Below are 14,392 nucleotides of genomic sequence, written 5' to 3'. Positions count from 1 at the left end.
AGTCAAAACGATTTGCTGCAAGGTTTTTAGGTTCAGCTTCAGTGACTGCTCTTTTTTTGGGTAGGGAATATCTTTTTTCAAATGGGTAGTGAATAAATAGGCTCGGGTATATTTTCCTCGTTCTTTTTTTTTATTAATTTTTTATAACATAACAACACTACTTTTAAGTAAATAAGTTACTTTTTAAGTAAATGAATTTTACTTTTGTTTTGTGTGATAACAAAATTTCTTTAATGGTTAAAATTTAGAAAAAGTTTTTATAATTGGCTCTGTATTTTTTTTCTTGTGGTGCAAATATAAAAATAGTTTTCATAATTGACCTAACAATGTTTTATTGGCTGTAATAGTAAAAATATTTACAATTTTATAAAATATCACACGTATTCAAACATTTTTTAAAGATCCCATGGGGGCAATTTCACCCACTGCTTAATATGTGGCTCTGCCACTGCCGAGATTGCCGTATATTCAACTAAATAATTCCACTTTACTTTTTATGGAAAGAAAGCAGATGCTAGATTATCCATTACTTAGTCACAACCTAGGTTGTTGAGAAGAAGGGTGCCCCATGGCCCCTATCATATGCAGACTTTTTCTGCTCACATGGTTCATATACACTATTGGGCCTAAAGGAGAAACCTTTTGTCGCTTGACGTGTAACAATATTTATATGTCTCAAACTTTGAGGTATTTACAGTTCTAAAAAAACCAAAACCATAGTCCAACATCCGTAAACATGACTTGAGAACAGATGAACCTAGAATATATATAGGTTAAAACAGCTCCCATGCAATTGCCAAGTATTGGACGAGAAATGGGAGAACTAAGGCACTGAAGGTTGGTGCCCTGCAGATATATGGTTATCTTGAGGTATGGTTTACTGAGTGATATTTCAAGGGTTTCACTGATGTGTTTCTGATTTTGTCTTATATTTGTTGTCATTGTAGCTTATGTTATAGGTAAATGTTCAAATCATTCTAATCCTCTAATTTAGAAAATCTTATTGATTTTTTTATGCATTATCAAATTTAACTACAGTAATGGAGTTCAAATACATTGTACATGATCTTGGTATTAAATCTTGGTTCAGGCATAAGCAGGTGGAGTAGTATTAGGTCATTGTGTACATAGGTACGATAGATATCTGGTTTTGCCAATAACTTTAACTGAATTTGTTGTTTATTTCATAAACATATCATACTGGTCATTGTGCTGATGGGATTGTTTGTAGCTCATCTCACACGAAGAAGTACATTCCTTTGTGCTTCGTCATTTGCTCAAAGTAAGTCGAATGACATCTGTCCAAAATCCTCAGCCATTTCTTTGATGTAGATGTACTCTGCTGCAGTAAATACATTGTTTTTGTGATCAATACTGAATTACCAAAAAGTAATTCCGTCTTCAACTACTTTTGGAAGGAGGTGAAATAATTTTACTTTTACCCTGTTTCCCTTGGTGGTGGCTCATAAGTTTGTCTCTCGGGCTGGCATAGCTGAAGATGGATGGGGATATCCAAGTGCTCTCTGGTGTTTGTTCCATATGGGGTGAATGAACTTAGGCTTTCTGCATTCATGTGTCTTGTGCTGTGAACCTGAGAGATTGGTCTGATTGTTATGCTTAAAAAATGTACTAGTTATCTTACTGTTTCAAAGCATGTAATGATGACTTAAGTTCTTTAGGAATGTTTAGAACTCAGATGAGATATAAACCAGAATACCTTATTGTATAATTCCATGTTTTCTTGTCGTATAAGGTTTACCTTCTTGTACAGTTCCATATTTTCCTGATGGATAAGATTGCCCTGTGATAAAAAGTGTAGCTTTAATAGCTGAAGTAGTTCCTGACAGAAAGCTGCAAAGAATTAGTGTCTTCCTGGAAATACCTTTTGACTTAGTTCTTGTATTTCATCGGTTAAGATTTGGTCCTGCAGATGTTAAAAGAGCATGTTTAGTGTCATGCATGTCTTCAGATTTTAACCTGCATTACTTCACAAACACAGTGAAGAAAGTGTTGGATGGAGTAAGTTTCTGACCTTTTTCATTCGTACACCCTGCAGACTCAATTCTAGTTGATTCTCCAGATTCTGCAAGTCTTTGACACCCAGAGCATAAAGTTGTTCCCCCATCAAATGCCTGTCTTATCATGGCATTTTAATGTAGTTCAACAATTAGGGGTTAGATTTATATTGCTTATCTGTTTTCTATTAATAATATGAGTTGTTGGGACATATGGGATTGTTCATTCATTGTCATTGAAGCGCATTTATTATTAGCTAGCATATGGTTCATGGGTATCTTGGAAAGACATAGCAATCAAATTGGCTTTTGATGTGTTTTACAGAGTCCATATTTATCTGGATCTTATCCTACATTTTGAACATTGTAAAAGTTGATTTCCAATATTTGTTATATATATATATATATATATATATATTTATATGTTTACACATGGGAAAAATACAATCCTCACCCTTCAACTATCAGGTATTTTACAAGCATCCTGTATAGCATTTGTGACCAAATATTTTAGTATCTCCTGATATTTAATTTATTATTTGCTTGATTCAAATAATTCCTATGCTAGCAGGTTACAAGGCATTCTGTATAGCATTTGTGACATAGCCAACATATGATAATTTCTGATACTTTCAGCTTAACCGCCGTTATTTTTATTTGTTGCATAATAAGTAATTTAAGCTAAAGGAGATATAGACGGTACCGGTGGTTTTGTTGCAAGTTCTCTAATTGTTGCCTTAAGATTGCCACCTCCTTTTGCCAAAACTAGAAATTATAGAAGCACAAGTTAATTCCAACAAACTTACAAGGTTCTTTCCCCCACCCTGACTAAAAGGAAACAAATAGATTAAAAAAATATGTTCATAAACATTAACTATTAGAAATAAGTCAAAGCTGCTAGTGATTTTGAAGAAGTTTAACAATGGCCCTATGCTGATTTGAATTGGTTTAGAGCCAAACTACTAAAGCTATATTGAGCTATTTATGAGGTGGCAATCAAGCTATATTATTTCACCACATCTTTTTTGATATGTTTGATTACCATCCATACCAACACCTTTTGATGTTATTTCACCAAACTTAATAAAATTTTCATGGGTCAGCTACGTAAAGCCTTTTGCATTTTAGAGTAGACATAACATGTGATATTGCTGATATTCTCTTCCTGCTTTGAATGCACAAATCAACATGTAGTGAATTCAGGTGGATATATATAGACATGCATACATGTATCAGTTGCTCATGACTGACACATGGTCTATTTAATCATTGCTAATCTTGAAACGAAGTGACTTTCAAGACATTTGACAAAGTAATGATGCCATGATTTGAAATGTCAAAAGTAACGATTAAAATTTCTCTTTATCTCTCTCTTATAGATCGTGGTCTTGAATTATATTTCAAATTACTTCCTTTTCATTACAAGACTATGATTATGTTGTTTGTCTTAGGCTCTCAGCCATTAGGGTATTCTTGCGAAACTATTGCTCTTGGATGAGCGTGTTCAGAGAACCTCTGTTCCATGAGTTCTTTCCATGTCTTCTGCATTTTCTTGTAACATAATTCCATTGAAAAACAGTTTGTCTGCCCTGGCCTAGCATGATTCCAGAATTATACGACTATTTGGCTTTGTTTTATAACGCTCCTATCAGTTTTTAACTACTAACTGAGGGTTTGATGTCCTTTTGTTTGGCAACCAACGATGCTTAGTATGATGAGAATATCTAAATTCCTTTGCCTAATATAAAGGGCAACTGAGTTCTTTTGGGTACTTGAAAATTTTAGATTTGATTTTACCAAAAGCTTTATGATATAGAGTTTTACATTTAAATTATAAATATGTTGTAGTTGGTGTCTACATTTTTCAGTTTTCTGTAAGCATATTCTCACCTTCTCTGTATATATGTGGGTGGAAGGCTAGGGTAAGGTTAGAAGGAAAAGAGATCAAAGAAGGGTAAGAAGTTATAAGATTTAAGGAGAAAGATTCCTTAGGTATATCTTTTCATTTATATGAATATCAGTACAGAAGTGTATAAGGAAATAAAAAAAGAAAAAGGAGCTGAATCTGACTTCAGTGGCTGGACTTATCATCCTTTTGTTCAAGTATCCAAGAAACTGTGTCTTAAATTATTGCCACGGTGTCTATCAAAGATACCCCAAATTGATGCACATACTTAGGATGTGATTAATGAGGGCACACAAGAAGGGGGCTGTGATTGTGTTCAAAATGCCGTTGATGGGGGGAGACGTGCTTGGATGCAGATCAAAGAAGAAATTGCATCTTTAAGGATGAGGGTAGCATGAGATGGACATTGCTGCACGAGAAATATAAAATTTTTGAAAGTTGAATTCTAATAATTGGCTATGATAGTTTTTTGCAGGTCATTTTTAAATGGCCAACGCTGGAAATGTTTTCCTTAATTTGGAAATAATTGAGAAGGGAGCATGAAGGTGAAGGTTTCAATCCAACCATACAACCATACATATTCAAACTACTAGAGTAATACAAACTTTCTAGTCTCTTTCTTTTAGAAGTTCCTGATGATATGGCAAGGAGGATGATAAGAGTTTGTAAAGCAATGGCGGTAATATTGCCCTTCATGCTGTATATGATGAAGGTATGCAATACAGTTTTAGTTGACTACTTGTATATCTTGCAGGTATAACAGAGTAGGTAGATGATCGTATACTAGTTCTACTTTTCTGCGAGATAATTTATATGATATTGTGCATGCATTATTGATCCAACCTGTCTCAACTCTTCTATTGACAGCTCCTACATTTGAGAATGAAACGCTCGGTTGATATGTCTAATCATTTATTGGGATAGTTTTTAGATTTATGGATGTACATGAAAGCTTTCCTTTCAGGGGGCACATCCCCCCGATTCATGACCACTACAGATATTTTGGTAAAAAAAGATGATAGTACTCAGATATCCTAGAAGTTGTTATCAGGAGCATCAAAATCGCAACCTTTCATTAAACATGCAAACACTTTCAAGCAAATCTCCCAGTTCTCATAGAAAATTTGCAGAGAAGGACCGAGGGAGGCTCAACATGGCATACCTTGGCCTCTGATGCTGGATTCTGCAGGTGCTGATGTTCCTCCTTTGACTTGTTATATCTCTCAGTTACTGCTTTGATGCTGATCAAAATACATGGTATCAGTTGACTTTTCACTATAAATACTGATATAAAAATAGAGCAATCATGAGAAACCATTGAACGCGTGAAAAACACCATAATGTTGGACTTAAAGCTGAGCCATAAGAAAATTCCACGTCTAGTGCAAACATGTAGCTTTATGATGATATTAAGGTTAGACTGCATGGCATAGATTTTTCTGTTATCAAGGTGAGAATTTCTTGTCCTCTTAGGAGTTCCCTGGCCATGAGAATATCTTGTCCTCATAGGAGTTACCTAGCACGCTATTTGTCTTTATTTCGAAAAAAGTTGAGTTGCACTTATCTAAGGGACTAAAGGCATTACTGCCCGTTTGGCTTTACTTTCCATCTCATCTCATCTCATCTTAATATTCAAACATCATTAAAGTACAAACATTTTTCAATTTCAAATTTTCAAGTTTTCAACTTTTTCATTTAATTTTTACCAAATCATTACAACTTTTCATACTTTCAAACAAAAAACAAAAAACAATTCAACAGTTTTAAATTCTAGAATAAAAAAAAAAAAAAATTATATTATAATATTATCTTAACTTTATAATATTTTTATTTATCTTTTTCTTTCTCCTTTCTCAAAATCCCAAAAAATATCTTAATTCAAACCTTATTTGGTTTGAATATTTATAATTCAAACCTTAATTCAAACCTTAATTCAAAATATTTATAATATATTATAACATATTTTTTATCAAATCTTATTTGTGTAACCAAACAAGGCAATGGTTCTGAAAAATGCAATCTATGCTTCTCAAGAACTAATTATACATTACAAAAATGGTGAATTGTTAGCTGCAGTTATTTATTTATGTTTTCTCTCAACTCATGCTACGATGAAAAAAACATAAGGATTGCAATTCTGTTTTGGGTTGGTTAGATAAAGTTTGGTTATGTAGAAGTCAACCTACAATTTAGAATTTAAGCCGACTTAACCCCAATAGAGAAGTGCTTAGTCTACAAAGAGAGAGCTTACAAATGGATGTTGCTTGTTGGTATGCCGAATCTTATAATAAATGAAGTTTTACAATTACAAGTATGGAATTTTTTTATAACTTATTTTATGAACCAAGTTTATATACATTAAGGTTTCGTTTGGTTGATTAATTCCTCTCAACTCATCTCAACTCAACTCATCATTATAACTTTTTTAAAATTTTAACACAAAATATAATAAACAATTCAACTTTTTTAAATCTCAAAATAATAATAATATTAAAAAATAATATTTTAATAATATTTTATCATCTCAACTCAACTCGATTCAACTCACTTTAACATCCAAACACAATCTAAGATATCTTTGAAGTGCACATTCAGTTGAAGTAAAAAGAGTAGTGAATTAGCCAAGACAGTAATTGAGTAAGAAGAAAGAGGAAGATACTACACTCTTTCAAAGTGGTTAGATGTTTTTTTTTTTCTTTGCAATGTATGACAACAAGATAGGCATGATGAAGACATTATGCATATAAGCTCTATTAGGTTGGATTCGTAGACAAAACTCCCCAACTTTTGAATCTATCGAAATTACTATCCAAAGTTTTTGAACCAGAATCCAACAAAAATAATCAAGAGTAAAAATAAGGTCGTGTTTGGATGTTGAGTTGAGTTGAATTTTTTATGAATATTAGTGAGTTGAGATGGTTGAGTGAGTTTTGTGGGATCCACCTAAGATGAGTTTAGATGTGTTTGGATGTTAAGATGAATTTAAATGTATTTATGAGAAGTTGAAAAAAGTTATCGTCTTTTTTTCATACCTTCACCTCCATGCTCTTCTTAGGGCAGGTTTGGAGGGTGGGATGAGACAAAATTTTTTCTCATCTCATCATTACACATTTTTCAAATCTTCATACAAAATATAATAAATAATTCAACTTTTTAAAATTTCAATTCAACTTTTTCAAATCCCAATACAATAATAATATCAAAACATAATATTTTAAACACTAAAATAAAACATAAAATTTTCATCTCACTTTCCAAATCTGCCCTTAGTGTTTCTTCTTCTACCCACTTATGGGAGGTCCCCTCTCTCCTTCCCCTCTTCAATCCCCTTCCCCACTCTCTCTCATTCATTCTACCTTTCTTCCATCCCTTTTGGGTTTTCCTTATTGGTTATTGTTGCTGGATCTATTGCCCCGAGCAAACTGACCTTAGGTTTAGAAAGTATGGAATTTGTTGGGATCATGATTTCCTCTTGTATTTTTTTTATTAATATTTATTTCATGCATTTAAATTTTGGTTGTTGAATAGGATATGATCTATTACGCCACCCCCTCCTTTTTTTATTTTTTTTAGTTAATATTATTTGCTCATAAAACAGCAAAAAAAGTATCTGAAATGAGTGGAAATTCCCATTCGATAAAAATATTAATGACTAAAAAGGAAAATTAAGAAGATCATCCATATAAAGAGCCCCTACCAGCCCATCATGATAATGGGTTTTATTTCTCATTCAATTGCCCTAACCTGTTTAAATGGCACACCTATTTGTTTATTGTTGCTTTACCAACATTCTAAAAGTACTACTGCTAATTCAGCTTACCCTTATTGAAAGATATCTGCATGCTTTAATTAATTCCTCCGTATGCTCCCTACATTTATGTTATAATAATTCTTAGCTGTCCTAGCAACTGATACTACTTCAAATTATATTCTATTATGATCTTTTGATCGGTAGATTTGAATTGGGGCAAAAGCTATATATCCTAAGCCACCAATCTTAAGACAAGCTGATACACATGAAGTACTGTGAATGAGAGGAAGGCAACATGGCTACTATATTCAAAGGCTGATGAATCTGCCTAAATACAATGTATGTGCGACTATCAATCAGATCAGGCTAGCAAAAGCAATTAAGCAATGAAAAGCCAAAGTTTTCGGTTGAATTACGGGGTATATCAATGATGGCTAGCTTAGTTAATAGTTAAAAGTTTTCATGAGGCCATTAGGTTACATGTTTAATGATATCATTATTAGGTTTTCTACATGAGGCGCACAAATCATGCCAAGAAAACAAAGTATTTTTGGATGCACATTAATTCGTGAGTTGAGAGTTACGCACTTGGCTTGCACTTGCGTTACTAGCTAGAATTAACCATGCAACTCATGTAGAACTAGCCTTTTAGAATATGAATAATCCAACTTTATCAAGAACTTTGGCAACTCTAACCTTGTTTGGCAACTATATAAGTATTTTCAAATAGTAATGTTACTCATCATCTCTTTTTACTATCATTCTATCATCATCTCATGATATGATATTAAATGATTGAAAACTATTTATTATGTTTTATTAGTGGACTTATCATTTAATGTTACATCAAGAGATATTGAGATTCTGATAATAAAAAAGATGATAAATAGATTTTTCCTTTTCGAAAATTTTTTAACATTTCTCAAATTTTCTCATAACCTCATTAGCAAACATATAATAAAGCTAAAAAAACTATTTCAACTTTTCATTCAATTATTATCCAAATATAAACTCCAAAACAAAAACACTTTTAAAAAGTTATATTTAAATAACTTTTCAACGATACCTATTTGGTTTAACAAACTCCAATACAAAAGTTATTTAAAAAAACATTCAAAATCTTCTCTCTTATTTCTCAAAACTCAATAAGCAGCACATCTCATAAAAGTTTTCAAGATTGTCAAATATTTTCAAAATATTTTATAACCAAACATACCCTAACAATCGTGTGCAATCTTGTATGGTTTACTAAGAAAACTTATGGCAAAACGTTGATAATTCTGGGTCACAAGCATGGTGAAGAAGTGGTAAATGAATACGAGGAAGACACGTTAGAAGCGACCTTAAGTTGAAGTTAGTAAGACTAGATTATTCATGGTCATGGGAAGGATGGGAATTCGAAGTAAGAAATATTAAAAAATTTTGACTAGATCAAGATTGATTGGATCATGGAAGCGATTGATTGTGCTTAAGTACATGAGATATAATGTTTCAATAAAGAGTTTTGATTCAAAATCCATAAATTGCTTGTTCAATTGTGTGTGATCTAGTGATGCATCATACTAGAACTTGATTTGGTTGGCCAATTCAATGTTGATAGTTTGGTCCTTGTAGTTTGTCGCAATTGATGAGCGCCATTTCCTAAGGGCATATTCTAACCCTAAACTAAACTCATATCCAACACAGGACATGGGTGATTTCATGAGTTTCTTCCCTGTTTAAGGAAATAGACACCGATGGGTATTTGCCCCAGGCCCCCAATGTGTGGGTATATCTTTGTCACCATTCATTTTGAGAGAGAGAGAGAGAGAGAGAGAGAGTGGAGGTGGTGACTTGCAGCAATGTGGGCAATGCTATGGTGGCTCATGGGCATCTATAGTAGTGGCGCACTTGAGAGGAAGAGAGAAGAAAACAATAGATCAAAGAGTTTTCTTTAACGAAACCCTAATTTGGATTCTAATATGAACTATAAGGGGTTTTTCTAAAGTTAATATTGATATAAGTGTGTGGGTATCAACATCCTCCCCTGTTGTTCCTGATATATACTAGCCTAGCATTTGCCAACTTTTGTTTTTTTGGAAAAATCCATGCATTCTTGATGTAATGGAAAATAAATCCACCCATTATCCTTGTGACACTGTAGATTCATGGGGATCAGTCGGTTATAATCGACTCGCTAAGAACTTGTATTCTTGATTGAAAGTTAGGTTAAATAGTTAAAGGTGGAACCTAATTTGACTTGCGCATACTATTTATTGTCTGTCACACACGAAATTATGGCTTTCAAACATGATTTTACTTCTTTTTTACATGAGAGGTATATTGTGTTGACTGAGAGAAAGCCATAATATTATAATATTTTGATAGAGGAAGAGCTATATCATTTTCTATGATGAAATCATTGATCATTTTGACAGTGTTTCATCACTAGATTGATTTATGTGTAAACATGAGATCATGAAACCACCCATCTTCAGATGTATTCTTCTACATTAATAGGAGTCCAAAAGCAAGGCTAAAAGATGATAAGGAATTTTGCATATTAGAATAAAAGCATGCTGCATATTCAAAATTGTCATGTCAATGAAAGGAATATAGAGAATCATGGACCTGATTAGTGATCGAGCAAGTTCCCAACATTAACATAACATATAGATCATGGGATTTTACTTTTTCTATAATATGCATGATTAGTTCTTTAAATTTATACTTGTTCTTTGTCAATATTGAAACCATTCAGCAGTGGACTAGGTCTTGATCATGTTTTCTAAAACAATTGGGTTTTCCTTGCACTAATAGATCAAATATAGTTTTGCAACATATATCTAATTCTAAAGTAGAAGAAAGACTCACGCGGTAGCTCCTACTCTAACGAATATTGATTTGACTTGAGAAGCTAATGTTGAAATTGTTGAGAAATAATCTCACATTGTTTGTGGACAAAGTCTTGGGCATGTTTATAAGAATGAACAATCATCTCTTGTAAAACTGGTTTTATGAGATGAGTTAGACCAATGAATTTCTTCATGATATCAAAATCTGCCACAAGACGAATGAGGACCTATACTACTTATCCCTTGACAAGGACCAGAAAAAATATTGGCCTGGACGTGAGGGAGGATGTTGAGGAATAATCCCACATTACTTGTGAACAAAGTCTTGGGCATGCTTATAAGAAATGAACAATCATCTCTTGTAGAACCAGTTTTATGAGATGAGTTAAGCCTATGAATTTTTTTAGAAATAACAAAATGGTGAAGATTGGCGTTAGTAGAGAAGTGAAGTAGTGCACGGTGATATTGTGCATTGTGAAAGCCCTACATTAAATGGATAGTACTAGATCTTGGAGCTGTTGTATGAGTATGAAGTACTCTCACATAAGTTGTTTACTAGGTATATAGAATTAACTAATCCTATATATGAACCTGATCTAATTGTGGATATAGAGCTGATCAGGTGATCATTAGAACTTTCTTAAGATATGAAAATTGACAAATGGCCGTACTATCAAAGTTATGACCTTTGTGTCAAGTCGCAATGCAAAGATTGAAATGGAAAATTATATTAACATCTTAGATTGTGAAAACCCTATATATATATATATATATATATATATATATAATGGTGGGTGGATTGCGAATTAGATCATGTTCATTAATGCCTATATACCATGTCTCATTTGGAATGTTTATTATGCAATTAAGGTATATGTTATATAGGTAATTTTGACTATAATACTGCATGCATGCAGATCATGCGGCTAGTACTAGTTCCTCGGTATATTATATACGACGCTAGCTAATCTTACTGATAGAATAAGAGATCATAAAATAGAAAAGGAAGGAAAACCTGAAATAATCTAAGTTGACCTACCAGTACTCAAGCAATAGTGTCATATTTTGCCTACTGCATATCATGGTTCGTTTTTATTTTTATTTTCCATATCTATATATGCCTGAGAATTCGGTCTCTTTTATTATATATTACATGGTTGCAATCATGGCTCGTTATTTCTTTGTTAGTTTCCCAATATGCATGCATATTTTATATATGTTCTTGTTACCATGCATTCCATAACGCTTTCTTTATCTAAAAATCTCAACCCAAATGAAAAATTGTCGCGACATTAATGTATGATATGTACAAAATATACATGAAGAGAATGATCCGTTGAACAAAGAAAAATCACACCCCAACACATGATATGTATATATCTTATTGCAATGCATCATCAAATATCGAATCGATAGCTCTAATTAGTGATCATAGTTTTGCTAATTACCATATGATGAAAAATAGTCAATAAATTGATTCCATTATTATTTCTCCCTTTGAAACTTAATTAAACGTAATTGGGGTTCTACTGATCATCATGTGTAGATCATGTAATTGCGTGTGATTCTTCTAATTTTCAGTATGATCTGATCTTCATTTTATCTACTTCTAAAAGGCCGACCCTAGCTAGCCATCTATATAATATTTACAAGTTATATATCTTTGAGAAAATATATTTACAAGAGAAGAGAACTGAAGACACTCCAAAGCAATATATATATATATATATATATAAAGTCCCTTTATTCAGTTTTTGATTCTCTGATCGGCTTCCTCCTCTCGCAAATTAAATAATTATCCGCGCGAGATACGTGAGTTTTTACTCGACCAAGGCATACAATAGAGTCAAGAGTATGCAGTGCACGCAATTCCTTATAAGGACCATCCTCACACCAAACTGCCAAGATTCCTAGCTAGTCTTTCTAGTTACTGCCATGCAGGCTATATATATATATGTGTGTGTGTGTTAATACACAACAAGCAATTAAAGCCTAAAGGGATATATAGTATTATTTGAATAACATATATACATATATTTGAAGGAGATTAGGACATGTCAAATTCTTGGAAGATAGAAAAGTAAAACGCACAATTTCAAGAAAATAAATAAATAAGAATTGTATCATTGTAGAATATAATTAAGCTACAGGAGCAGAAGATGTTAAAATGTTTTGTTAAAATCATGCGAGACAATTAAAGTACTAGAACAAACGAACAAATTAATTAACGTTAGTGAAAAATTGTCAGACCTGGTGCTTGCAAACTCATATAGTTTCCCAGTGCTTGAGAAGATTATAAGGCCAACTTCAGCATCACACAGGATTGCAAGCTCCTTTGCCTTTTTGATCAACCCTTTCCTCCGCTTCGAAAAAGTAACTTGCCTGCTCGTTGAATTATCGATCCTTTGGATTGCGATCTTCCCTCTCCCCATCCCTTCTGTTTTCTTCACTATTAGGGTTCCTGCAACATTAATACTCTTGATAAATAACTTTCAAGATTAACAGGCTAGGGTAAGACTACTCATGAAAGGATTAGATTAGAAAGCTTACTTGACGTTTGAGCCCAAGCAACACTTTCAGAAGGGATGGCCGTTTAGATGCAGATGATTGAGATTTGTGTTGCATCTTCTTTTCCGGCCATGATCTAGAGCTTTACAAGAGAAAATATCATTTAGGGATTCATGAAGATAAAACTGCTAATTGGGTGTATTAATAGAGTGATTTGAGGCATTAAACAAATATATATGAATGCTTTGTAGTACTTACAGCAGTGAAATTAATTCTCTACAAATTAGTATAAGACTGTATTCATCCTATATTCAGGTATTTTATAGGTCGCGTCTGTTGTATTAATAATAATTAATCGTCATCGAGGTCCTTTAGACCAATTGACAACACTTTAGTTTTTCACTAAGAGAACCAATGATCGAATCCCCCTCTCTCATATATAAAAAAAAAATAATAATTAGTCAGTACTGACATGTTGGGAATATAATTACATTATCCCAGAATATATAATTAAATGGCTAATTAATAAATTTATTAGCGGCAAAAGAACTTTCTTTATATATCATCATGGATATTTTATAGTACTTAAACTATATATACGTATACGCGGTATTTATTAGGATAAAGTACTGATCATCCCGAATCTGTAGCATTATTATCTTTGAACTGTGTTTGTCGCCAATGGCCGGGAACTGTGTTTGCAGCTAATACGATCTCAATCAGTATCAGATCGATCAGATAAGCATTGTAAGTATATGAATCGTATTTGTTGTAGTAGTGGGATGTCAGCCTTTTCTGGTAACCTAGATTCAACTTTGGAACTCATGCAAGCGAGTTTATTATGCATGGGGGACTGGATATATATGGCAGATATATATATATATATATATGTATATATAGATCTTGTGTATGCATGAGACATGGATATTAGTTTTAAAAGATGGAATTTTACCCATGATCAGTACTTTTTTCATGACCAAAGAAAAGTAGCTCTTTTGATGAAAATTGATGAAAAGAAATAAAGTTTCCGGCGTCAGAAACATCTGTTTCCAAAATTTTGAATATGATTAAACGTACTATAAATTAATGGATCGAGGGACGTGTTGTGGTGATCTTTTTTCATTCTTGCATGAATTAATATTGATCATGATGTGTTCATGCACTGAGCAGCAGAAATTATAGCATTATATTGCAGATAATTTTGCAGATGGTAACATCAACCATGGATTGGGAAGAGGTTGGAGTTGGAAAGATAGAGGCAAGAAAGTGATCAAAGTCTTCCAAATCCAAATTAATTTAAAGGTCATATATATATATATATATTTATTGCCTCTTAACGCTTCAGTGTTCCTCATGCCAAACAAATGAGATCGGATCT

General features: G+C 32.9%; 1 protein-coding gene and 1 long non-coding RNA gene across 2 annotated transcripts; one reads left to right on the top strand and one right to left on the bottom strand.

The window, feature by feature from the left end:
* Nucleotides 1-346: 346 nt before the first annotated feature.
* On the bottom strand, nt 347-12,938 carry LOC108985553 (MADS-box transcription factor 23-like). The gene is made up of 7 exons (XM_018957897.2): nt 12,757-12,938; nt 5,084-5,162; nt 2,719-2,780; nt 2,033-2,132; nt 1,883-1,924; nt 1,760-1,801; nt 347-1,591 (listed from the first exon to the last, which is right to left on the bottom strand). The coding sequence occupies exons 1-7, from the start codon at nt 12,936-12,938 to the stop codon at nt 1,439-1,441; spliced, it is 660 nt and encodes a 219-aa protein (XP_018813442.1). The 3' UTR covers nt 347-1,438.
* LOC108985555 lies at nt 3,858-5,238 on the top strand. Its single transcript, XR_001995213.2, has 2 exons — nt 3,858-4,633; nt 4,789-5,238. It is a non-coding gene; the product is annotated as an uncharacterized LOC108985555 (long non-coding RNA).
* Nucleotides 12,939-14,392: the final 1,454 nt, after the last annotated feature.

This window comes from Juglans regia, chromosome 8 (genome assembly GCF_001411555.2).
Source record: "Juglans regia cultivar Chandler chromosome 8, Walnut 2.0, whole genome shotgun sequence".
Classification (NCBI taxonomy): domain Eukaryota; kingdom Viridiplantae; phylum Streptophyta; class Magnoliopsida; order Fagales; family Juglandaceae; genus Juglans; species Juglans regia.
The sequence above is the reverse complement of the archived record's forward strand: the minus strand, read 5'-3'. Positions and strand labels throughout refer to the sequence as shown.

Bases quoted from the DNA above. Each gene is read 5' to 3' on its own strand.
- LOC108985553 (XM_018957897.2), bottom strand. From the start codon at position 12,938: ATGGGGAGAGGGAAGATCGCAATCCAAAGGATCGATAATTCAACGAGC. The intron at 5,163-12,756 runs GTCTGACAATTT...TATTTTGATCAG, and splicing joins TATGAGTTTGCAAGCACCAG to CATCAAAGCAGTAACTGAGA. The intron at 1,592-1,759 runs GTAAACCTTATA...CCAATCTCTCAG, and splicing joins ATATGGAACTGTACAAGAAG to GTTCACAGCACAAGACACAT.